We start from the raw sequence: 24,086 nt of genomic DNA, 5'->3' as shown, positions 1-24,086 counted from the left end.
CATTCCTGCTGGAGGGACCTCACCACCCCAAGCTCTCTCCTCTCGAGCTCCCAGGAGGAAACCTCCCAAGGGAAGGCACCATGGCAGTGGGCATCGCCCTGGTGCCAGCACCCACTGCCACCCGCCCAGGGGGAGGGGGGTTGACTGCCACCAGCCTGGGCTGGACTGTTACCACTCCAGGGGTCCCATCATGGGCCAGACACTCCCAACAGGGAAAGCCAGCCCCAAAACCAGCTTGTGGGCAGAGGCGGGAGTTGGGCAAGGCCAAGGAGGGTCGCTGCCTGAGGGCTGGGAGCTCAGGGGAGGTGGGTCCTGGCTGTTCTCTTCCCGCAGCTCCACACTCTGTGTCCCACCAAGCCTCTGCTCCAAGGACAGAGAACAGCAAGGCACCGGGACTGCACCACCAGACAAGCTGCCAAATATAACTGGGGATCAGATCCAACCCCCAGCCTGACAGAACACACAGCGAGTTACAAAATAAATCCCCTCCCACCCTTGGTAATAAAAAGAGCAGCGGATTGGACATGCATCTTTCTGGCCCTACAAAATAAGGCACCAGAGCTTAAAAATTAAACTCCAATTGTCTTTGATAGAAAAGGAATTCCTGGGTGTTGAAGGCAGTTGATGTCTGAGTGCATAACAGGGAGTGATCATCACTAGCTTCGGGCTGGCCAGCCTCAAGCCTGGGCCCCGGTGGCTTTCTGGATCAGGGGAATCTGGATCAGGACGGGGAAAGAGAAGCTGTTAGGGCTGGAGGAGGGGAAGGCAGGGAGCTGCCTGCACTCTGCGGCTGAGCAAGGACAAGGACAGACTCCTTGGGAGTCTGGAAACTTCCAGACAAAGTCCTTGTGCCCCAAGAGCCGCAGGAGCTGCCCAGCTGCAGGTGCCTGGCTCACCTTTGTGAGATCCACGCCAGTGATGGCACGCACGGAGGCGGGGATCTCGGCCAGCAGACGGTTCACCTCCGATGTTGTGCTGCCGCTCTCTCCGCCGAGAATCACGATCTCGTCCACTCTGGAGAGGGGAGCAGCCACTTTGGCAGCGATCTGGGAGGCAAGAAGGAGGATGGGGTGAGCAGAGCTCTGGCTGAGCTCGTGGGACCTCTCTGTATCCCCAGGAGACCCTGGCCCAGCCCGGCAACCCCACACCACTCATGCAGAGCTTAGAAAAACTGCTCCCTCCTCACCTCAGGCAGCGCATCCAGCACGAGAGCCAGCTTGGCAGCTTCTCCATACTGCTGGAGTGCTTCAGCCTTCAGCTTCATCCCCTCGGCCTCTGCCGTGCCGATGGCCTCGATCACGAAGGCCTCCGCTTCTCCGATCCTGCGGATCTTTTCTGCCTCCGCCTGAGCGATGAGGACTTGCTTCACCCTGGAAAGGGAACGCCCAGCCCTCCAGCAGCCCAGCTCCCCACAGAACCCAGCACTGCTCCCCTCCCTGCACCGGCCACACACCCATCCCACAGAGAGAGCCAGCTGGGTCGCAGTACGGCACCCCCAATTCGCTCCCACCTCACCCCAGCCCAGCTCAGGGTTGCTCCCTCTCCGTCCAGCTCAGGGGCTCACTCACTTCTCGCCCTCGGCGATCTGCTGGATACGGTAGGCCTCAGCCTCGGCCGGCCGCTTCACGGTGGCGATCAGCTCCTTCTCCATGCGGATGATCTCTTTCTCTTCCACATCGATCTGCTTCTTGCGCTGGATCACTTCGATTTCAATTTCTTCCTGACGGATCTTCTGCTGTTCCCGGGCGCTTTGGAGCTCGTAGGCCAGCTGGGCCTCTGCAGTCTGCTCATGGGAGAGATAAGAGGGGTCTTGGCCATGATCTCCTGTGAGCAGACATAAGAAGCCCTGGCAAGCCCTGAAACCAGACATGGCTCCTGCTCTGGACCAAACCACGCAGAGATGATGTCCCTATGCTCAGGGCTGTTCTTCCCTTGTGCTCTTCCCACAGTATTTGAGCCCAACCAGTGCGGGGTTGAGCTTGGATGACCCTCCCCATCCTTCCACCTCTTCCTAGTCCCACCTGACTCTTGCAAACAGCCACACTGTGGCATAGAAAACCAGGTTCTCCACCTCCAGCTCTGCTAACCCACGAGGAGGAGGAAGCTGGCAAGTCCCAGAGGTACCAATACTGTGAGGAACCAGCCAGGGAACAGGGTGGGCTCTGGGATACCTCACCTTCATGTTGACCTCCTCGGCGAAGGCAGCTTTCTGCAATTCAAAAGCCCGTTTGGAATCTGCTATTTTGGTATCTGCCATGAACTTGACATCCAGCATTTCTTTCTTGCACTCTGCCTCCTGCAGAGAGGGAACAGGGAGCAGAGCTCCAGGACGTGTGGCTGGAGCAGTACAAGCTGCTCTGAGGAAGCCCAGCACATCTCTGGACTCACCCGAATGCCAGCGTCTCGCTCGGCTTCTGCCACGCCGATGTCCGCGTCCCTCTGGACAGCTGCGGTCTGAGTCTTACCCAGGGAGCTCAGATAATCCACTTTATCGTAGACATCCTGGAGAGGAGGGGGGAAGAGAAGTCACAACCACTTCACACAACCGACTCTGTCTCGCTCCCTTCCCGCTGAAGCTCAGGGCAACCCCTTCTGCGGTTGGGACAGGGTTGGAATGAGCCACATCAGCCTGATGCCACCCAGAAGTGACAGGCAGAGGCGGGTTGTCCTGACATCTTCCCTCCAACACCCTGAAGGCTCGGTCACCAGCGAGCTCTCTGCAGAGCCATGTTTACAGAGACAGCCAACCGGGTGTTCTTCACCCAGCCGCCTGGATACAGGACACGTATCGCACACAGTGGCTGCTGTCCAAACTCCCAGAGCTGCTCCAGGCTCTGCTGGAAACTCCTGGAGCTGCTCCAGGCTCTCCTGAGCTGCTGGCTGCCCCGTAGCGCAGCACCCTGGGTCTGGGCATACCTTGATGGTGAAGCTCAGGATCTCGATCCCCATGCGACCCACATCAGGGGCTGCCACCTCCCTCACCAGCTTGGCAAACTGATCCCTGTCCTGGTAGATCTGCTCCACCGTCAGGGTCCCTACAGAGGGAATGCAGGAGGAGAAGCACGTTATTTGGAGCAGGTAACACACAAGGTCCAAGCTCCTTGTCCCTGGGCACAAGGGTGGCACCCTCTGCTCAGCCCCCACAGTGCAGACCAACATCTCAGTGGCACGAACACAACTAACCCCCCAACCCCCCACACACCTGTAGCCCACAGGGACCCATCTCTTACTGCAGGCACTGAAAACTCGCTTATCACAGCACCCAGCAGTGCAGCAGGAGCTGCTGCAGAGAAGGGACAATCTAAGATGCCACCTCTGCAGCTGGTGCCCGTTGTGGCTGCTGCAGTGGCAGCGATGCTGCTGGGACCAGCCAGCAGAGAAGGGAGAAAGCCACCTGAGATGCCTTCAAAAGCGTGAACCCCTCCACACCTAGGATGGAGCGCAGGTGTCCTTCCAGTGTCTGAAGCACCACGTTCTTCACATCCTGCACGTTCTTCCCCAAGAACTGCTCACAGGCCACAGCCAGGAGCTCCTTCTCCGTCATTATCTTCACCTAGAGACAGGAGACAAAACCAAAGGGGGGAACTGAAGGTGCCTGTCCAGAAGGGACACGCACCCAACAGCAGCAGCAGCAGCAGAAGCAGCAGTACCACCACCACCAGGCTGCCAGGCCCCCGTGCTACCGATACTCCAAGGGACCACACCGAGCTGTCACCACGCTGAGCTGGGCCACTAGCCCAGCCAGCAAGCCCCCACTCACTGCTGCTGGGGAGAGCCCTGCTGCAGGCACATGTGGCAGCAGCTGGGGCAGAGACCTCTCCAAACCCTGGCTGCAGCCTGGTGTGGTGATGTGGGGACAGGGCCCAAGCCTACAAGTCCCACCTGATGACAACCAAAGAGCCCTGAACTGCCACGGCACCAATGCCAGACCTAGGAGAGGGCTTTCCATCACCATCCCAGCCAAAAGTCTCCCTTTCTCCTCCTCCTCCTCCTCCTTCTCCTCCACTAGAATTAATTTTCCCTACATGGGAAAGGCAGAGAACAAGGAAGAGTCTGACATGCCCAAGGGGCAGCTTGGGAATGGGGGCTTGGTTCGGTGTTCCCTGCAAGGAGAGAGGAGACGAGGTGGCCACAGCACTCTGGTTTGTCCTGCTTGTGGCTGGGAGCTGTGTGTGCAGTGAGCCCAGGGCAACAGCAGGGACCTGGCTGTCCTGCTCTGCACGGTCAGGCTGCTAACGAGCCTCAGAGGTGGGACACAGCCCCCCCAGCACCACTTTCACCTCCCACAGTCAGGGCCAGGAATAAAAGTGTCCCAGGGTCAGACAGACCAGGGTGCTAAAATAATCCTGCTGGTCACAGGGCTGCTGAGGGGTACATCAGGCAGTGGGATGTATCCTCATGGACCTCTACAGGACCCAGCTACGAGGAGCTACAACCCACCAAGGTGTCAGCTCCTGGGGGATAGGCCCAGCCTGAGGACTTAGGCAAAGCCTGGACACGGGGACATCCCTGTGTCTGGCCACACCAGAGAAGGAAGCAGAGCCACACAGCTCTGCTGGGACCTCTGGGTGCTGAGTGGGTCCCACAGCACCCTCTGATGGAGACATGTGGGCTGGGCAGTGCCTCCTGTCCCATGAGATGCTGGTGGCACCCTGTGGTGCCAGCACGGTCCTGCCTCAGAGACCTCTGAAGCTTCAGGCACTGCACAGGGGCCCTCAGAGTCCCACCACACGCTCTCGATGGGTTCACAGCCTCTAGACCTTACCCTGACACCTACAAGACAAACTTCTGGGTTCAACTGCTGGCAAAAGCAACACACCCATGTCTTGAGAAAGCCTGGTCTGATACCCTGCAAGCCCAAAACGATCCCACCCCCCCCGACCCCCAGAATCAACAGCAGCACCAGGCCCTGGCACTGCCAGTGGGACAACTGGGACCTTCCAGGGGGACAGTGGTGGAGTACATTAGATGCAGTGAACTGACCAAGGCTTGGCTGCCACAACCCTGCCCCTAACATGAAGAACTACTGGCCCAGGCTGAGCCCATTTCACAGCATCACTGGGTTGGAAAAGACCTTTAAGATCATTGAGTCCAACCGTTCCCATCCTAAGCTAAACCACATCCCTGAGCACCTCATCTCCCCGGCTGTGAAACACACCCAGGGAAGGTGACTCAGCCCCTGTGTCACAGCCCCAGAACTCTTCCAGGGAAGAACTTTTCCCTCCCATCTGCTCTGACCCTGCCCTGGTGCAGCTCGAGCCCATTGCCCCTTGTCCCATCTCCTGTCCCCTGGCTGAAGAGACCATCGCCCACCTCTCTGCACCCTCCTGGCAGGTCAGTGTAGGTGGTGATAAGGTCTCCTCCTCTTCTCCAGGCTGAACACCCCCAGCTCCCTCAGCTGCTCCTCAGAGGATTTGCCCTCCAGCCCCTTCCCCAGCCTGGTTGCCCTTCTCTCAATGCACTCCAGGACCTCCATGTCCTTCTACCTTCGCTTCTCAGGCTGGGTCTCCTGATCAAAATACCAAACTAAATTTTGGGCAAGGGTGGCAATCCCCTCCTGCTTCCCCTGGCTCCTTACAGGGCCAGACAGCATCCTGTCCCCACAGCCTGATCCTTCCTACCTGGCAGCTGGGAAAGCTGGGGAAGCACCTGGGCACACGGAAAGCCTTGCACAAGGCTCATCTCAAAGTGAAGTTCACCTACGGCTCAGACAGGTTTTCACAACTCCCAAACCCAACCAGCAGCACTCAAGCTGTGTGTCTGCCAGATATTCCACCTCTCCCAACAATCCCCATCTCCCTATGGAGAGGACAGTCAAGAGCATGGAGTGGGATTTTCAGTAAGAATTCCCATGGGATTTAACAGGAGGAAGAATCCAGGCTCTGCTGGTGCCCATGAGCCCTGGACAGCCTGGATGAGCCTGGTTATCTGCTGGACATGGATGTTAACCTGGAAAACAAAGATCACACAGAACAAACCAACTCTCAGCTTGTTTCCAGTATTTTGGAGAGGGCTCTTGGTGCTTCTTCAAACGTCATTTCCAGCAGAGAGAGTTTAGCTGGCAGGGAATCAGAGAGCCTCTACAAAACAAGCCCATCTGGGGGAGCGATGCTGCCGCACCCAGCTCCGGCCAGCTGCAATCACAGTGAGGGGGTGAGCAGAGCCTATCCCATTAGCCAGAGGCTCTGAGAAACGGTATGGAAGGATACAGAGCTCAGCAAGGCCTGAGGCAGCAGCATCCCAAGCTCCCAGGAAAGGAGGCTACTGGTGAGTACTCAACACATCTCTTCAAAAAACAAGGGCAGCATCCTTACACACGCTAAGCACTTCTAGTATTACAGCAAACACTTTAAAAGCTGCATCTCCAGAACTAATTTGTTGGGGTCTTTTCCCTTTTCTGCACAAGCCCTTTAAAGAAAAACATTTGTCTCCGAAATACTTCTGCAAAATTAAGGTGGCCTCAGCCATGCAAGTCCTTGGCTGCCTCAAGTCTGGTCTCTGCATGGTGATTCCTTGGAGCTTGCAGCTGTAAACCTTTAAAATGAATGGGTGGCAGATACACATGAGGTGAGAAGAGCACTGATGGGGTGGATCAGGAGCTGCATTTCAAAATCAGGGTGCCCGGTGATGCAGCGTTCTGCTAGGACATGCCACCCAGCCAAGCCCTTTCTGCAGCTATCCCAAAACTAGGCCAGCCAAAGAGCACTGGTGTTGCAGAAATACATCTTTCAACCCCAGAAGGAAAAGCCTGTGGGGCTCAGGAAACACGTGAAGGGAGATGTGGGTCCTTGGATTTTGCCAACTGCCCAACGCCCGCTGCGGTTACGTGACACATTAGCAGCTAAAGGGGTGTGAAGAACTGAAGAACTGAAGCCAAGGATGCTGGGTCACAGCAAGGGCGAGCCTGAGAAGCTGGCTCATGTGCTGCTGCTCCTGCACGTAGCCACCACACAGTATCTAATGTTGAGTCATAGCTGTGCCCAGCCCTTCTGCCCTGCATGACAGTCCAGAGACAGCTCGGGGCTGAACTCGCACCCTGGGATACACACAGCTCTGCTCACAGCCAATCCCAGGAGGAATCTGCCACCCTGGAAAGCGCTGTCGGGGGGAATCTGTCAGGCACTTGGTGTCAGAAAGGGCTGCAGCAGCCGCTGTGCCCTTCCCTGGGGGGAGCTACATGGGGTGGGGGGGTTTGGGTCGCATCGCTGTGTCATACAGCAGGTCCCCTCCTCGCCCCAGGGAAGGCAGCAGTGGCCTCTCTGGCAACAACAGAGCTGGCTGTGCCTCGGGACACTCAGTGACCCCAGCTTTGGGTGAAGCCAGAACAGCTGTCTCAGGTTTGTACACGCAGAACTGAGCTGTCAGGGGTAATTAGCAGATCCGAGTAGCTGGCTGCCTATTCGGGGAATCAAATCCTGGTGAAAGCCAACACCATCTTCCTCCCAGCATCCTCCCCAAGGCAGGACTTGGTCCCAAGGACAAGCTCTGTCTGAGGGCATCAGACTTCAGAGTCTAAGAAAGGCAGTTTCAGCAGCAGGGGCTGGTTTCAACGTACGGAAAAGGCTCCATAAAAATCAAAATTCAATTAAACCCAGAAATTTCCCACAGGGATTTCAGTGTCTAGAAGGAGCAGGTTCTTTCTTTAAGCTTTAACTCAACATGAATCACAGACTCACAGAACTGTAGTGGTTGGAAGGGACCTCCAGAGATCATCAAGTCCAACCCCCCTGCCAAAGCAGGGTCCCCAGGACAGGTCAAACAGGTCGGCATCCAGACGGGGCTGGAATATCTCCAGAGTTGGAGACTCCACACCCCCTGGGGGGCCTGTCCCAGGGCTCCCTCACCCTCAGCGGGAAGAAGTTCTTCCACATATTGATGTGTAACTTCCTGTGCTCCAACTTGAGGCCATTGCCCCTTGTCCTGTCCCCACAGACATTGAGAAGAGGCTGGCCATGTTCCCCTTGTGTCCCACACTTCAGATATTGATAAACATGGATCAGATCCCCTCTTAGCCTTCTTTTCTCAAGCCTGAACAGCCCCAGCTCACTCAGCCTTTCCTCATAGGGGAGATGCTCCAGGCTTTCTTCGTAGCCCTAAGAATTACAAGATCCAAATAAATATAATAACACCACCACAAAGGAACATAAGGCTTGCTGCCATCTCAGGAGCCAAGGGTTCAGGCCTGCAGGGTCCCACACAGCTCCAAGGGCACCACAGTATGTCAGCGTTTCACAAACACATCAAGTCACTCCCCCACCACACACAACACCCCTCATTTGCCACGTGGACAAACGAGTCACCAGAAACAAAAAAGAGAGAGGAGTGATTCTGGGGAGAGGAGGGAAGGTCACAACACCGGTCACAACCCAGGACGTGCTGTAGTTGTGTTCCAAGGAAGGGGGACAGCGCGGTTTTTGTAAGAGAATCCATTTCAGAGGAAGTGGCTTCTGTTCCTGGCCAACAGTAACCTCTTAAGGGAGGGGGGGGGGAGAAAACCAGACATGAAGTTAGAGACATGCATTCCTGAAATGATGTTTTGGAGTTACTGTACCTGTGCCACACCTGTGACAGTTAAAGCTACCCCCTCCGCCGTCTCTACGTCCTCACACCTGGGCTGTAACGTCATTATCTCTAGGGAAATCCTGCCAAAAAACGTAAAATATTTGCACGTTTCCAGGTAACACAGGCTCAGCTCTTCCCCCTGCATCCCCTGCCCTGGGCTACTGCATCCCCTGCCCTGGGCTACCCGCCGCACTCGTCACAGGGAACGCAAGACAGACGTAGGCCGCAGGCGAGGGACTAGGCCCGGGCCTGGAGACAGACAAGTTGCTTTGGGCAAGGACCAGATTTTTCTGATAATGCTTCAAGGTGATTGATCAGCGGAGAAAGGCTGGGATCCGGACTGGAAAAGGGGAGTGCGACCCTTTTGGGTCTGCAAAGTGAAGTGGCCAGGGGCTGGCAGCGCTGGGAGCCCCAAGGGGCTTCCGTCAGAGGCTCGCTGCCAGCAGCGCCGGCTCCCCCTGACTGGTGTCACTGGTTTAAAAGCACAGCATGGAGCTGGGATGCTCCCAGTCACCCCAGGCTTGCTGTCCCTGTGGGAGCTTCGGTGCTGACACCGCAGCCCTGCCTTTGCCATCGTTGGGTTAGCATTAACACAGCCCTACCCTCCGATCTGGTTCAGCTCTCCTATTTTCCCTGTGTCCCATGACCCAAAGGCAGATGGGAGTGTCTCCAGCTCCTTAGGACCACGTGCCTGAAGAATATCAGGCACCCAGGAACAGATCCTGCAGCTCTCGGTCGCCCAAGGAAGGCTCTGAGATACTTTGCCCAGACCTGGCAGTCCTTGGTCAAACAAAAGACACAGACACACTTGGCTGTGGCAGGTTTTCCCTCAGAAAGCAAAGCCCAGCTCTTGTGTCAGCCCTAACAAGCTGGGAAGGGGGTGGGAGTCAGGACAGGGAGCCACAGGGCCGAGGGCTCTTGTTGGCAAACATCAGGTCAAACATCTGAACCATGAAGGGGCCGTGCTGGGCTGTCGCGTGCGAGCCGAGCCGCTCCAGGATTGGGCTGAAATGTATCTCTCCAAGTTCATGCCTGCCTTGGCCACTGTCCTAATTAAACTGGCACACAAATGGGAGCTGATAAAACAGATCCTACTGTCCAGGACACACGTGGGCGTTTTGTTGCTGTGTTCACAAGCTTTAATCGGCTGGAGTGGGACTTTGACCTTCTGAAGACCTGATCCATACTTTGGATTCCATTTCAGAGCTGCTTCTTAGCCAGCAAGTCCCAGGGATGTTTGGTAATTACCAGGACACCAGCTCACAACCGCCTGCGTGCCAGCCCTGCACGTTGCGCCTCATCCAACATCTCTACACTGTACTTTTAAACGTGACAACATCCAAAACAGGCACCAGTCCATGTTGGAAATCCATATCCAAAGCTGCAGAGCCAGGTAGCGCTGCAGTTTCCTTTTGGAACTGCAAGAAACCTGCCTTCCCCAAAGCCATGCAGAGCCCAGCCCCGGCCGTGGCTCCATGTAAAAGTGATGCCCTTCTGCTCTCCGGGAACGGTGCGGCTGAGGGAAGGGTGACAAGCCAGAGAAGATGCCCACAGCGTTATCAGAAGGAGCCAGTCCAGCAACCTGAATTTGGAATTTGCCCAGTCTGTGTCTGTCTGCGTTACCCACACACTGGGGAGTGCGGCCCAGGGCAAGCGCCAGGGAAGGGGAAGGAGAGGAGGGATTGAGATTTCAACTGTCCCATCAGAAAGCCATCAGTTTCCACGTTATCCTGCTGCTGTTGCTGCTGCTGCTGCTCAAAACAGAGGGACACACAGTCAGACACGATGTTAGGAAGCTGGTGGGTTATTACCTGTGCAACCCCTGTTACGTACAGTGGGACCCCCTCCGACGTCTCAATATTCTCACAGCGACAGAGGATGGTCATAACCTCCAAAGACAGTCTGAGCAGCAAGGAATAAGGGTAGGACAGCAAATATACAAAGCAGTTATCAGAGAGTAAGACACTCATTGCAAAGGACAGACGAGGCTTTTGGGTTTTGGCTTTTCCCTGTTCAGTTTGCCTTTCTCCCCCTGCCTGTTTTCCAGCTGGGACCGAGCAGCTTCCCTCATCTACAGCATCCACCTGCTCCTTTTAACGAGGTCTGATGGTGTGGGGGTCCTCTCTACTCTGCATCCCCAGAGTCACTGCAGATGGAACTGGACCATGTATCCCATCCGGACTCAGGTGGAATTCTCTGTTGGAGTAGTCTTCACACTCTGAAAATTCACTTTTATCCTAATTCAGATGCTTCTGTGCCAACATTTAAGAGGGGACAGAAAAACCCAAAAGTGCCAGGGCCCTGGCTCCCCACCCCTGGTTCAGGCATTGATGCTGCCACGTGCTGCCCTGAGCAGCTGAGTAATAATTCCATTTGGTTCTTCCAGAGGCATGTAGCTCCTCTCCCTCTGCTTTTATTTCTGACCCTTAAACAGGCATAGGATTTTTTTTTCTTCCTTCTTTCCCTGCCCCCCCCAGCCTCCCCAGTCCTGCTGCAGGATGGAAGCCCAGCATTCTGCCAGCTCTGACTGTTCCTTTTGTTCCCAGGTCAGTGCTACCTGGCAGGATGCCGCTGCCAGCAACACAATTGCTGCTGCTGCTGCTCTTGCTTTCAGTGCTGGCAGTTCCAGAAAAGATGTCCTAATTTCAGAGGAGGAAATCTGCCTGGCTCTTCACATTAATGCAGCAGGCTCCATCCCTGGCATGGCTGATGACATTTGGTTAAAGCTCTGCTCTCAGGAGAATGAAGCCCTGTAACCCACAGCATGAACTGGGGGTACAGACTTTAAAGTAAACTACATGTTTGGACCTGTATCACAGAACAGCTCGTTCCTGGCACGCAGCCCCTGACCCCAGCCTGTGCCTAACTTGGCAGATCACCCTCCCAAACACATCATCCACCCCCTGCACACAGCAGGTCGAGGTCCCTGTGCTCTTCTCCAGGCTTCTGGAGCAGCAAGAGGAGCAGAGACAGTTTGTTCAAATCAACGCTCCTCCCGGTGAGATGCCTCAGGGAAATTCGGGAATGAAGCTGGTGTGGATCAAACCCAGTTCCTAAAGCACTGAGCCCAACAGCTGGGTCTTTTCCTTCCCCTCCCACCTCATACGAGCATCGCTGGAGAGCTCGGGGCTAAAGCAGCAGGTGTTAGCTGAGACCTCTTCATGCAGGCAGAGGGCCACAGTGGGCTCTTGTAGCAATCCTGGGTACCACCCACCTGGGAGAGGCAGCTCCAGCAGCAGCCAGGACCCCCCTTCCCAACCAAGCTGCCCATGCCCTCCCTGTGAGCAGCAGCATGGCAGGGGATGTGATGTGCTCACTTTGGCAGCTGGAGGCAACCCGTGAACAGGGAAAAGAGGTGGCAAGATCAGGCAGTGAGGGTTAACAACGACCCCCCAGCTTGTACCGAGCACAAAACCCCAAAAGTCACATCTTTATCCTTTCTCCCTATTATTGGTTTTACACAGACGGAGGGAACCTGCTTCGGGGAGGCACAAGGGAGGTGTTAGGAGACAGCAACATTCCCACAGGTCCTACAGTCGAAGAGCTACGTTAGCAGGACAGCAGCACTATGTTAGCTCAGAGACCAGCATGGGAAGAAGCAGCAAGCAAAATCCAGGACTGAGGAATGGGAGGGAGAGAGAACCCCCACTGGTTTTAAACAGGAACACACTCTGCTCCCGGTGACAGCAGTCAGCACATCTTTAGAAAGAGACTTGAGGAGCAGGAGGAGACCCTGGCTGCAAATCTCTGTTACTGGAGGAGAGTTTGGGCCACCCTGGGCAGAACTTGGCTCCTCTTGCAAACTCATGGATGAGCCAGCCTGGCGGCCCCGCTGCCCATCACCTCTGTGAGAGCCTCGGGGCTGCTGCTGCAGAGCACTGTGAAGGGAGAGTGGGGCTGCCCTGTGCAGCTGGTGAGCCAGGCTACGGCACTCTCAGCTTGGGGGGGTTCAGGTAAAGGACTAAAAAGGAAAAAAAGAAACAATCTGACTGCCTCAGGCTGGAGAAGTGGGGGACACAGAGAGGCCATTTCACCAGTACTTTGGCTGAAAGCCTGGGATTTCTTTTCTTTTTGGTCTTTTCAACTGTGATACACAAGTGTCCCCATGCTCTGTGTCTGCCCCAGGACCCAGAAGTCCTCTGGGTTGTATTTTGCACCCCTTTATTTGCTGAGATGACATGGTTATGTCCTGCAGAGCCCTGGACAACCTCAGCCCTCACCCTCACTCACAGCAGAGGATGGCCAGAAGCTGTGGAGTTGTGAGCAATGTTACATCCCTTGTGCTTCGAGGCATGACACGGGCATGCACTGCTCCATCTGTCTCCTTACAGTGCTGTATGAAGGCAGCCTGCCTGCCTGCCTGCCTAGGCTGCTCCATCCATCTCCTTATGGCACTGTATGAAGGCAGCCAGCCTGCCTGCCTTCCTTCCTTGGCCCAGGAGCTGCCCACAGCCAAAGGCAGCGTGCCGGGCTGGTGCTCATCCATGATTTCACATGCAGCTCCCAGTCCCACATTCCTAAAGATACTGCTGACAGCCCCACTGAGAAGGTTTTGCACAACTCCTACTCCAAACCCACACATACTGGGAGGGGTCTCCTTACCTTTGGGTGTCGGTGATGCACCACCAAGCCCAGGCCCAGCCTCCGTACACATACTGCTTCACATCAGAGCCACAGCAGCCCCCTGCAGCACAGCACAAAGCAGAGAGACACAGGGATTAGAGATACACACGTCTTTCCTCAGCCAAGACTATGTCAGGAGCAGAACAACTTCACAACGAGCCTGTCCAGCCCCTGGGTGCTGCGTGAACAGTTCCTTGGGGGTTGTCATTGGATCCCCCTGCCCCTTAGAGCTGGGGAAACACCTCAGCTTGGCTGGGTTGCAGTGGTCAGGGCTACCAAGCCAAGTTCTGCAATGTGACCCAGAAGAATTCAAGCCCAAACACAGTGACCAATAAATAACAAGGGCAGAAAACTCTTTCCATGGTCCAGAGCAGCCCTGGAACACCCTTCAGCTGGCTGTACCTCAGCCAGGCACCCGAGGAGCCCAACACTCACCTCCACAGGCAGCTTCCCAAAGGCAAACTTTTATTACAATTATTTAAAAATTCTCTTATAAAATTAAAAAAAGTCTTTGTGACAATTCAGCACGACGAGCAGTAACACACAGACACTGACCCTACTTCACACCAGGGGTTTATTTCACTTCTGTTAAGCACTTTAGGCAACCAGAATCCTCCCAAGCACACGCTTCAGTGCCCTTAACCACGATGCACCAACGCTGGCACAGAAAGCCACAATAAGAAACCCATCTCCTTTCCCTCACCCACACTGCAAACCACCCTTAAGCCCACCAAACATCTAACTGATCAGCATTGGAGGAGGGAAGAACCCCTGAGCTCCCCAAAAACCATCTCTCCTAGTTCTGGCTCGTGGGACTACTGCAGTTCCCAAGGCTTTGATGGTCCATCTCAGAGCTGGCTACACCCAGAGTTCAGGCAGCCTCCAAAAGTCCTCTGGCACAGTTAAGGTTTGACCCCAGTGAAGCCAAGGAGACGCTGTTTGGATTGTCAGAGTTTTTGGTTCAAGGAATAAGACTCCTGCTGCCTTCCAAGGGGACATCCAGCCTGTGACCAGCCCTGGGCATTGTGCCTGGTGAGGGCTTGGACCAGGGCTGAGAGCTGTCGTGTCGCAGGTGGATCAGGGCAGCGATCCCTCCCCAGCCTGTTATCCATAACCACACGTGGCACCCAAGGGCCTCAGCAAGGCACCTGCTGTTCCAACAGAGCAGCAGGGAGCTGCATCCCTGCTGGATCTATCTATGCAGGGAAGGCAGAGCCAGGGGAAGAGCAAGCAGGCAGGGAAATAGCTTTGCATTGTGGAAGGGAGAACCCTGAACCTGGCAGCAGCCACAGGAGACAGCCCTTTCGAGGGAGATGTTAAGTTCATTGCAATAAGTCAAAAGGAGGCAGCACACATCCAGGCTGGTGAGCCAACAGGGCCCTCCAGGCCACGGGAGAGGACTCCTTCCTCCCCATCCTCCTCTTCCTCAAGTGCTTGCCTGTCCTCGGCTATCACTGAAAGGTACCACCTGTTCCACCAGCTTCCAAGTGATGGTTGAGAAACCATTGGATCACAGACTCACAGAATTGTAGGGGTTGGAAGAGCCCTCCAGAGCTCATTGAGTCCAACCCCCCTGCCAAAGCAGGGTCCCCAGGACAGGTCATACAGGGAGGTGTCCAGACGGGGCTGGAACATCTCCAGAGAAGGAGACTCCACCCCCCATGGGCAGCCTGTCCCAGGGCTCTGTCACCCTCACCAGGAAGAAGTTCCTCCACATATTGATGCTGAACTCCCTGTGCTCCAACTTGAAGCCATCGCCCCTTGTCCTGTCCCCACAGACACTGAGAAGAGGCTGCCCATTTCCCCCTGTGTCCCACCCTTCAGATATTGATAACCATAGATCAGATCCCCTCTCAGTCTCTTTTTCTCAAGGCCAAACAGCCCCAGCTCACTCAGCCTTTAGGATCATTCCCCATCTGCAGCTCTTCACCCTCTGGCTGCAGTAAATATAGAGACCCATGTGCAGGCTTCTCCAGGTCTCTTGTGCTCCACAGACCAGAGGAATAATCTCCTGTCACCTCTGAGATGGCCTCTGGACGGCTTCTTCCCACGGCTGGAAGACCTTCATCCAGGTGAGGAGCCAGGGTGGGATGGCACCTCACAGCCTTTTAACATTTCTTGGAGGACACGAGCTCGGTTCACTCAGCCTTTTCACCAGGCATTTGTTTTCCAGGAACAGGAAGGGAGGTGTTCCTGGCAGCTGGGAAAAATACCTCTGCAGGGAAAGGTTTTCTATTTCACAGGGTCTACGGGGTCTTAAACTTCTCTAGCAAACCTCTGGTAATCGCTTCATAATAACGTAGGGAGAAAACTCTGCACCTTACACCCACCACTGGGACAAGGCTGCACTTCTCCATACAGATGTGTCTTTTCCTCTGCAGGAAACATAAGGAAACACTTATCTGGCATTGTACCCACGCTTGCTTCCCAGCGTCGCTGCCCGCCACGGATTCCTAAGGTAGATTATATGTCAAGAAGTGGTTGAAGCATGAAGAAAAAACCCCTAAAAAACCAAATAAAAACAACCTCAGGGAAAACTTACCAGGTTCAACAGGAGTGGGCTGCCAGCTGGGTGCTTTCATGCACCTGGGTGTCTGAGCACAGCAGAGCTCTGTCCTGGGAACGTGAGTCAGATGAGCTCAAGGCTCATGGAGGCTGCAGTCCCACAGCCTCTTTTCCCCAAGTCTCGCAGAGCAAGTGGGAAGAAAGAAAAAAAGAGGAACCAACAAAGCAAAAACCCCTTTGCAAGGGTAAAGAACCAGCCCTCTTGCACAAGATCTGGCAGAGGAATTGCCTTTCCCTGCTATAATACACCCACTGTTCCAGCAGCCATCGCTTCCCCAAGCATCCACCCTGCCTCTTCGGGGGCAGCGTGTGGCAGGCAGACACGCCACAGAGGATTCATAGAATCATGGAATCACAGACTGGTCTGGGTTGGAAGGGACCCCAAGGATCATAGAGCTCCAACCCCCCTGCCACAGGCAGGGACACCAACCTCCAGGCCTGGAGCTACACAAGGCTGCCCAGGGCCCCATCCAACCTGGCCTTGAACACCCCCAGGGATGGGGAATCCACTACCTCTCTGGGCAGCCTGTTCCAGCCCCTCACCACTCTTTCTGTAAAAAACTTCCCCCTAATATCTAATCTAAACCTTCCTTCCTTTAGCTTTAGTCCATTCCTGTCCTGCCATTATCTGCTCTTAAAAAGTCGAATCCCCTCCTGCTTATAAGCTCCCTTCAGGGACTGGAAGGCTGCAATGAGGTCCCCCCGCAGCCTTCTCTTCTCCAGGCTGAACAAGCCCAGTTCCCTCAGCCTCTCTTTGTAGGGCAGGTGCTCCAGCCCTCTAATCATCCTTGTGGCTCCTCTGAACCCTCTCCAACAGTTCCACATCCTTCTTGTATTGGGGGCCCCAGATCTGGACACAGCACTCCAGATGGGGCCTCACGAGGGCAGAGTAGAGAGGGACAATCCCCTCCCCGTCCCTGCTGGCCACTCCTCTCCTGATGGAGCCCAGGATACCACTGGCCCTACGAGCTGCAAGAGCCACTGCTGGCTCATGTCAAGCTTCTCATCCACCACAATCCCCAAGTCCTTCTCAGAGCCGGGAAGCTGCCATCCTGCTTGGCCCCTTCCCAAGCAAAAGGGGTCCAAGTTTAAGGAAGAACTCCCAGAGGCAGGAGAAAGCACTTTGTCTGGTTTTGTTCGGGTTGGTTTGTTTATAATAGGAGCTGAGATGAACTGCTTGGGAGTTTGGAGGTAAGTGGAGCTCGTGGCAGATGCAGGAAGCCGCCGCTGCTGCGATGGACAGCACACAGGGATGGAGATACTCTCCCTGCCCTCCTGAGGCCCCAGCTGGAGTCCTGCTCCCAGATCTGGGGCCTGCAATACAAGAAAGATGTGGAACAGAGATGATCAGAGGGCTGGAGCAGCTCCCTTACGAGGACAGGCTGAGGGAGCTGAGCTGGTTCAGCCAGGAGAAGAGAAGGCTGCAGGGGCACCTCATTGCACCTTCCAGTCCCTGAAGGGAGCAGAGGAACAGGAGGGGAATCAGCTCTTTAAAAGAGTAGACAATGGCAGGACAAGGGGGATGGATTAAAGCTAAAGGAAGGAAGGTTTAAATTAGATATTAGGGGGAAGTTTTTTACAGAGAGAGTGGTGAGGGGCTGGAACAGGCTGCCCAGAGAGGTGGTGGGTGCCCCATCCCTGGGGGTGTTCAAGGCCAGGTTGGCTGGGGCCCTGGGCAACCTTGTGTAGCTCCAGGCCTGGAGGTTGGTGTCCCTGCCTGTGGCAGGGGGGTTGGAGCTGTGTGACCCTTAGGGTCCCTTCCAACCCAGACCAGTCTGGGATTCTATGATACGGGGCTCAAAATACCTAAACTGGGACAACTTGAGGTTGTGAACAAGCTGGGTGTTGGTTGCTCTCCCGAGGTAATTTGAGGAGATGACCTTGTATGGTGGCAGGAAGCGTTGAGCCTTCAGAAACCAGGTTGTGGTAAACAGGCTGTGACGATAACGTGTAACTACGTCCCTGCCTGGAGACCCCTGAAGGCAAGAAGCCAGCAGACACCCCTGCCTCCACCTGTGCAGAGAGATGCCATCTTCTTGCCTTGGTGCAGGACAAATCCAACCCTGCTTCCCTGGGAGGATCCACTGCCCAAGCTGGGAACAAACAGCTCGGTCCGGGCAGAGAGGAGCTGGGTTTATTAGAGAAAAGACCTGGGGAGGGAAGGGCCTGGGGAGCAGGGGCAAAGGAATCCATAAGGAAAATCATGTAATAAAGCAGGGTTGAGGCTAAAACCAGTGTCTGGCCCTCAGGCCCTGCTGTGCATATAAATCAGGCTCTGTCCACACACAGAAACGGAGCGAGGTCAACAAAAATTAATTCCAAGTGACACAGGGTTCTGAGTTGAATCCATAAAATCCTTGGATGGCCACTGCAGCAGATGAAAGCAGACTGTGCTGGCTTCGATGGAATCAAAGGGACTTGTTTTAAGCTGAGTATAAAAGAGTTTAAAACCACGCCTCAGCTTAATTTACCTTTGTAAACAGAAGCCAGAAGACAAACTGAAGTTACACAACAAAACTACAGAGGTTAACAGGCCAGAATTCCTGTTGGAAACCCAAAGGAAAGCCCTGAGGCCACTCTGCCCATCCACCCACCCCCTCCACTTGCTGTGTTCACTGAAGAGTAACTTGCAAGTCCTGGGGACCAAAAAAAGCACCTGACAAGGGGGATGTTGAGCAGCACCATCTGCAAAAAGCTGAAGACCTACCTCCTGAGAAGGAACCACCACAGAGGAGCTGGATAAATCGCCTGCTGTGCAAGGGGAGAGCGGCTGTACCGAGCACCAGCAGCCTCACGCTGCAGACACGAGACAACCTGTGAAGCTGCACTCTGGAGAATCAGAGAATCACAGAACTGCAGGGGCTGGAAGGGACCTCAAGAGATCATCGGGTCCAACCCCCCTGCCAAAGCAGCTCCCTAGGACATCTCACTCAGATAGGCATCCAGATGGGTCTTGAATATCTCCAGAGAAGGAGACTCCACCACCTCCCTGGGCAGCCTGTCCCAGGGCTCTGGCACCCTCACTGGGGAAAAGTTCTTCCCCATGTTGGTGTGGAACTTCCTGCGCTCCAACTTGCAGCCATTGCCCCTTGTCCTGGCCCCACAGACACTGAAAAGGGGCTGGCTGGTTTCCCCTGCATCCCCTGCTTCAGATAACTATAAACATTAGGTCCCCCTTTAGTCTTCTCTTCTCAAGGCTGAACAGTCCCAACTTACTCAGCCTTTCCTCACATGGGAGATGCTCCAGGCCCTTAATCATCTTCGTAGCCCTTCTCTGGACTCTGTCCAGGAGATCCCTGTCCTTTTTATACCAAGGAGCCCACAACTGGACACAACACTCCAGGGGGGCCTGACCAGAGCAGAGGGGGAGGATCCCCTCCTGTGACCTGCTGGCATCCTCCGGATGCCCCCCAGGATCCCATTGTCTCTCAGCCCCCAGGGAACACTGCTGGCTCATGGCCACCCTGTCATCAACCAGGACCCCCAGGTCCTTCTCCACTGAGCTCTTCTCCAGCAGGCCATCCCCCAGCCTGTACTGATACAAACAGTTGTTCCTTCCCAGGTGCCAGACTCTCCACTTGCTTTTGTTGAACTTCATCCAGTTTCTTACTGCCCAGCTCTCCAGCCTGTCCAGAGCGACCACCAAGCACCCCAAGTGGCATGAAACCAGCCATGGTGAGGGAGTTTTGGCTAGCCAAAATGAAGGACCCAACTCCCCTCAGCTAAACCTGGCAGGTGACAGTCAGTGCCATAGGTGTGAGGGGTTGAGTTCTCCCCCTCAGCACTGGGGAACCGTTCTGAACTCCGGCTCTGAAAGCACAAGTCCAGACAAGGGCAGAACCTCCCCACGTGAAGGTGCTCACTCCTTCCACAAACTCCTCTTGCTCCAGAGGCTGAAGGACTGCTCACAACTAGCCAGCTGACATATGCCTGCAGCAGGAAGCCGAGGGACAACCCCGATGCCATCGGCCCCACCACGAGCATCGGGTGGCTCTTGCTGCTCCCCACGGCTCTCTGCTGGGCACGGCCTGGTCCGTCTCCTCCCATTTCATGTTCACACAGCTGATTGCTCTCTGAGCTCTGTGTTCCCCCTTATTGAGCCCCATCAGATTTCTTTCAGACCATTTGGTCTGTCTGTCAAGTCCGTTTTCATTCTACTCCAGCTCCTCAAAGCTCTCGACGCCGTTCCCGGCTCAGTGCTGGCTGCTGATTCAATAAGCACATTCTCAAGTCCATTATCCAAGCCACAAGGAAATTCCTTGATAAATCCTTGCAGCTGAACAGAGAGCCTCTGTCAAGCTCCACAGCAATGGGTTTCCAGGCAGTTTTGTATTCATTTTATAGCATCTGAGAAAACAGCTCCTCTGTGAGCTGTCGGCCTCTCGCAGAACGGCCCTGCAGAGCCTCAAGAAGCCTTGACTTCAGGCTTTCAAACCATAAAAGCAGCACACACCAGCTCAAAACCACAACCCGTTCCTCTTGCAGGAAGGAGGAGGATGCAGGACAGGATGTGAGAGCTCAGCACAGCTCTGGAAGGGTTAATTACTCTCCCATCCCTTCCCCAGTCGCTGGGGTGCAACAGGAAATGTTTACATAAAACTGGAATTCATCATCAGTGCTTCTTTTGCTCTGACAGAGATAGAGGAGCCCCAAAGGGCACTGCATGAAAAATTTGAGAACCTGGGCTGGACCTTGTTTCCTCAAGCTGACTTTGGAGAAATCCTGAGCTCAATGTGCCTTTGGAAAGGCAAAGTGTGCAGTAGCCACAGCTTCTCCACACACCCTGGGGAGCAAACTCACCTGAGAGGGACCTCAGAGTCACTGGGCAGGGCTCCAGCTCGGCAAAAAAACTCAATTGTTTCCTTCTCTCTCTCTTTATGAGCACGGTGTTGGTGTGGATACTCTGCTAGGAAACAAAGCCAAGCTGGCTGAGTCACAGCTCCTCTCCACAGCTTCTCCTTCCACACCCCAAACTTGCTGAAATGGCACTTTGTGCTGACCCAGATGCACAGGGCTGTGCCCAGCCTCCCATCACGAGTCCAGAGGAGGCCATGAAGATGATGAGGGGGCTGGAGCACCTCTGCTCTGGAGACAGGCTGAGAGTTGGGTTGGTTCAGCCTGGAGAAGAGGAGGGTCCCAGGAGAGCTCATTGCAGTGTACCTGTACTTAAAGGGGTCCTATGGGAAAGCAGGAGAGGGGCTGGTCACCGGGGAGTGCAGGGATAGCACACCTGGAATGGCTTCTGATGGAAAGAGGGCAGGATTTGGTCAGATGGTGGGAAGGAATTCTTCACTCTGAGGGTGGGGAGGCCCTAGCACAGGCTGCCTAGAGAGGCTCTGGGAGCCCCTGGATCCCTGGGGAGGGTTCAAAGCCAGGCTGGATGGTGCTTTGGGCACCCTGAGCTAGTGAGGGTGTCCCTGCCCATGGCAGGGGGCTGGAACTGGATAATCTTTGAGGTCCCTTCCAACCCAAACCAGCCTGTGATCCTGTGTATCTCACCTCAAAGCCACTAGACCATTGCTGGTGCCACCCTGCAGCCCTCAGCAACCAGAAGAAAAATGCCCCAAGTGCAGAGATTCAGCCAATGCTGTTTCCTTACAGTCACTGTAATTAAACCTCTTAATTGTGAGACCCTGCAGAAACATTACAGCCTGGGGTTTCCAAACTAGCAGATCCATCCTCAGCCATGGAAGCAGCACCCAACTGGGCTGCAAGCCCAAACCTGGCATTACACATCCAAGACGACCTGTTCAGCTGGTGGGAATATTTGGGTATGGGGTACTTTGGGTATGGGGTACTTTGGGTGACCCTCAAAACTCGACTGGCTCCAGCTGTGCTTGGTGAGGACTCGGTGCTGGGCCAGGTACCTGCCAAAACCTCCTTAGAGCTTGCCCCAAACCTCACCAGGATGCTCCCAGCACCTCCAGCAAAGTTGGACCTGCATCCCAGAGATACCACCATCACCTCCACACGTGGAGCATCCTTACAGAGCCCAGGCACCACGGTTCCCAGATGGATTGGCTAACCCCACGTGATTTCTTAGAAGGAGATCAGTGTTGCTCACCAGGGGAAGGATGGGAGTGCCAAGGGCAACGCTGACCTGTGCCTGGGAAGCAGCTTCCCAAATAAGGCTGCCAAGCTCCTGCACACACAGACTTTCCCAGGGCACAGCCCCGCTGCTCCCTGCGCAGCGGAGGGACTCAAGTGTCTCACAAGAACGTGAAAAGAAAGACCAGCGCTCCCCAGATGAAAGTCCACACACCAGGGCAGGCACGTGACTCAACTTCAAGAGGCACGGGCTAAATTTACTATAAAGTAAACTTCCTGGGAAGCTTCATGCCTGGGAGATGCCTTCCCCCCCTCCCCCCCAATAATCATATGACAATTTGGGACTGCGAGCCAAAAGGCCACTTTTAGTGTTATTTACTGTTGGTTTATTCTCCCCTTTCCCCTCTCCCCAAATCCAACCTAGTATCACCAAAGGAATGCTGAGCCCTGAGATCCCTCCCTGCTTTTCCCTGCAGACACGTGGTTTAAGTTCCTGGAACTACAAGTGCTTGTAGTTACACCCTGGCACCCTGCACATAGGCAGGGAGGAGCTGCAGGGCTTTGGGGCTCTGCAGAGCTCCCACGACCCCCTCGGGCTGCCCCTGAAGCTCACAGCCGGTTCCTCTCAGGAGGTTTGCAGACCACAATGGGAAAAGCATGTCTGGGGACAGCGACAAACCCAATTCCAAGTCACAGAACCTGGTGGGATTTCCACTCCTTTCCCAGGACAAGGCTGTACATCGAGGCAAGTCCTCGGCCCGCCGCTCCTGGCTGTGGGAAAGCATCACACTTGGAACGGGAGCAGATGGCAGGGATTTCTGCTGGCTCATCCTGCACGCCGTGTTTTGTGGACTTCAGGGCTGGAGGGAAGCAGACCACCCCAAGCTTGTGAGACTGAAGGGGAGCCCAGCACACCCAGTGCACGGCACCCCGATTCCTCCCGCCGGACAGGGCGTCTCAGTGAGCTGATTCGGGATGGGGATCTCTTGGGGCAGCAGCAGCTCCAGATCCCACCTGGGAACTGCAGAGATGTGCAGAAAACCGGGAAAAGCTGCAAGAAATACTGGTGCTGAGGGCAGCAGGAGGGTGAGGTTGGGATCGCTCCGAAGCTCCCGCCGCGGAGGGCGTATCAGTTTCCCAAAGTGCTTCTGGCATCTCCTCAGCGATTCCCCTAACGGGCCCGTTATCCAGGAGAGATGAACTGGTGACAGCCCAGCCCGAAGCGAGGGCTCTGGCTCTGCCAGTGTGGAGTCCCATGGACAGGCGGAGCTGCGGGTGTAGCGCATCCCTGATGTTTTATCCCAGGTGAGGTCCCAGCACCGGCCACACAAACCAGTCTGGTGCTGGGGGAAAGGCTGGAACCTGGCTGAGGGCACGTGGAGCGACCGACACCCGAGCCTAACCTGGTCGGTAGGTCACTCCTGGCCCCAGCCCGCCACACACCCGCACAGTGTCCGGCTGCTACACCCGGCGGTGATGCAGCCCCGCACGCAGCCCGGCCTGTGCCCTGCGGAGCTTCGGGGGGGCACCCAACTGAATCTGAGCCGAGGCGGGGGGGCTTCAGCCCCAACCTACCGACCAGCTTACCCGCCGATAGCACCGCACGCCCGGTGCCCGGCAGGTAACGAAAGGAGGGGTGAGGTAGGGGGATGAGGAGGGTCCCCCAGGGACCCACCGGCGGTCCCGCGCTGCGCCCCGGAAGGATGCTCACACCCGGCTCCCCCTCTCCCCCTCCCCAGGGCCGGCTCCCGGGCAGCCCAGAGCCGCAGGGCGCTGGCAGCGCCCCAGACCCGGCGGCGCCGCTGCCTGACATCCCCCGGGAGCCGCGGCGGGGCCCGGCAGCGGCACCGCCCGCCGCTCCCAGGAGCCGGAGCTCCCCAACCCACCGCCCAGGGCACCCGCGACCCGGCGCACCCAGCAGCCGGACACCGCCCGGGGGCTGCTCCCCCCCCCCCGCCCCCAAACCAGCCCTCGCCCGACCCCCACTCCCGAGCCCTGCCGCGGCGGTGGCAGCCCCAGCCCGGCGCCGCGGGGCCCCGGCCGTACCTGACACCACCAGCGCCTCGTTGGGCCCCACCGTGTGGCAGTTCCCCATGGCGGCCGCAGCGCCGCCGCCGCCGCTCCCGCAGCGCCGCCGCCACACGCCCCGCCCCCGGCACGTCGCGGACATAACGCGCGAGCGCGGCCATGCTGGGGAGGTCGGGACGGCCCCTCCTACCCCCGGCTTCCCGCGCGCGGCACCCGGCGGGGCGGTGTGGGTGGCGGGAAGGAGGGGTGGTGGCGGGGGG

The 24,086-nt window shown here is 56.0% G+C and overlaps 1 protein-coding gene and 1 long non-coding RNA gene across 2 annotated transcripts; both read right to left on the bottom strand.

Annotated features, from left to right (window-relative positions):
* Window positions 1–525: 525 nt before the first annotated feature.
* FLOT2 (flotillin 2) lies at window positions 526–23,905 on the bottom strand. The gene is made up of 11 exons (XM_084273286.1): window positions 23,845–23,905; window positions 13,165–13,246; window positions 8,552–8,642; window positions 3,430–3,553; window positions 2,917–3,035; window positions 2,389–2,502; window positions 2,177–2,296; window positions 1,569–1,783; window positions 1,187–1,370; window positions 897–1,046; window positions 526–716 (listed from the first exon to the last, which is right to left on the bottom strand). The coding sequence occupies exons 1-11, from the start codon at window positions 23,891–23,893 to the stop codon at window positions 678–680; spliced, it is 1,287 nt and encodes a 428-aa protein (XP_084129412.1). The 5' UTR covers window positions 23,894–23,905; the 3' UTR covers window positions 526–677.
* On the bottom strand, window positions 20,599–22,511 carry LOC311199154. The gene is made up of 3 exons (XR_014617731.1): window positions 22,498–22,511; window positions 20,911–20,992; window positions 20,599–20,653 (listed from the first exon to the last, which is right to left on the bottom strand). It is a non-coding gene; the product is annotated as an uncharacterized lncRNA (long non-coding RNA).
* Window positions 23,906–24,086: the final 181 nt, after the last annotated feature.

Source organism: Gallinula chloropus (genome assembly GCF_964237585.1).
Source record: "Gallinula chloropus genome assembly, chromosome: 19".
NCBI lineage: Eukaryota > Metazoa > Chordata > Aves > Gruiformes > Rallidae > Gallinula > Gallinula chloropus.
This window is presented reverse-complemented; position numbering and strand designations above follow the sequence as displayed.

Coding starts and splice junctions, on each gene's coding strand:
- FLOT2 (XM_084273286.1), bottom strand. CDS start 23,893: ATGGGGAACTGCCACACGGTGGGGCCCAACGAGGCGCTGGTGGTGTCA. Junction 8,643..13,164: donor TGCATCACCGACACCCAAAG/GTAAGGAGACCC, acceptor GTTTTTTGGCAG/GATTTCCCTAGAGATAATGA. Junction 2,503..2,916: donor TCCTGAGCTTCACCATCAAG/GTATGCCCAGAC, acceptor CCTCCTCTCCAG/GATGTCTACGATAAAGTGGA.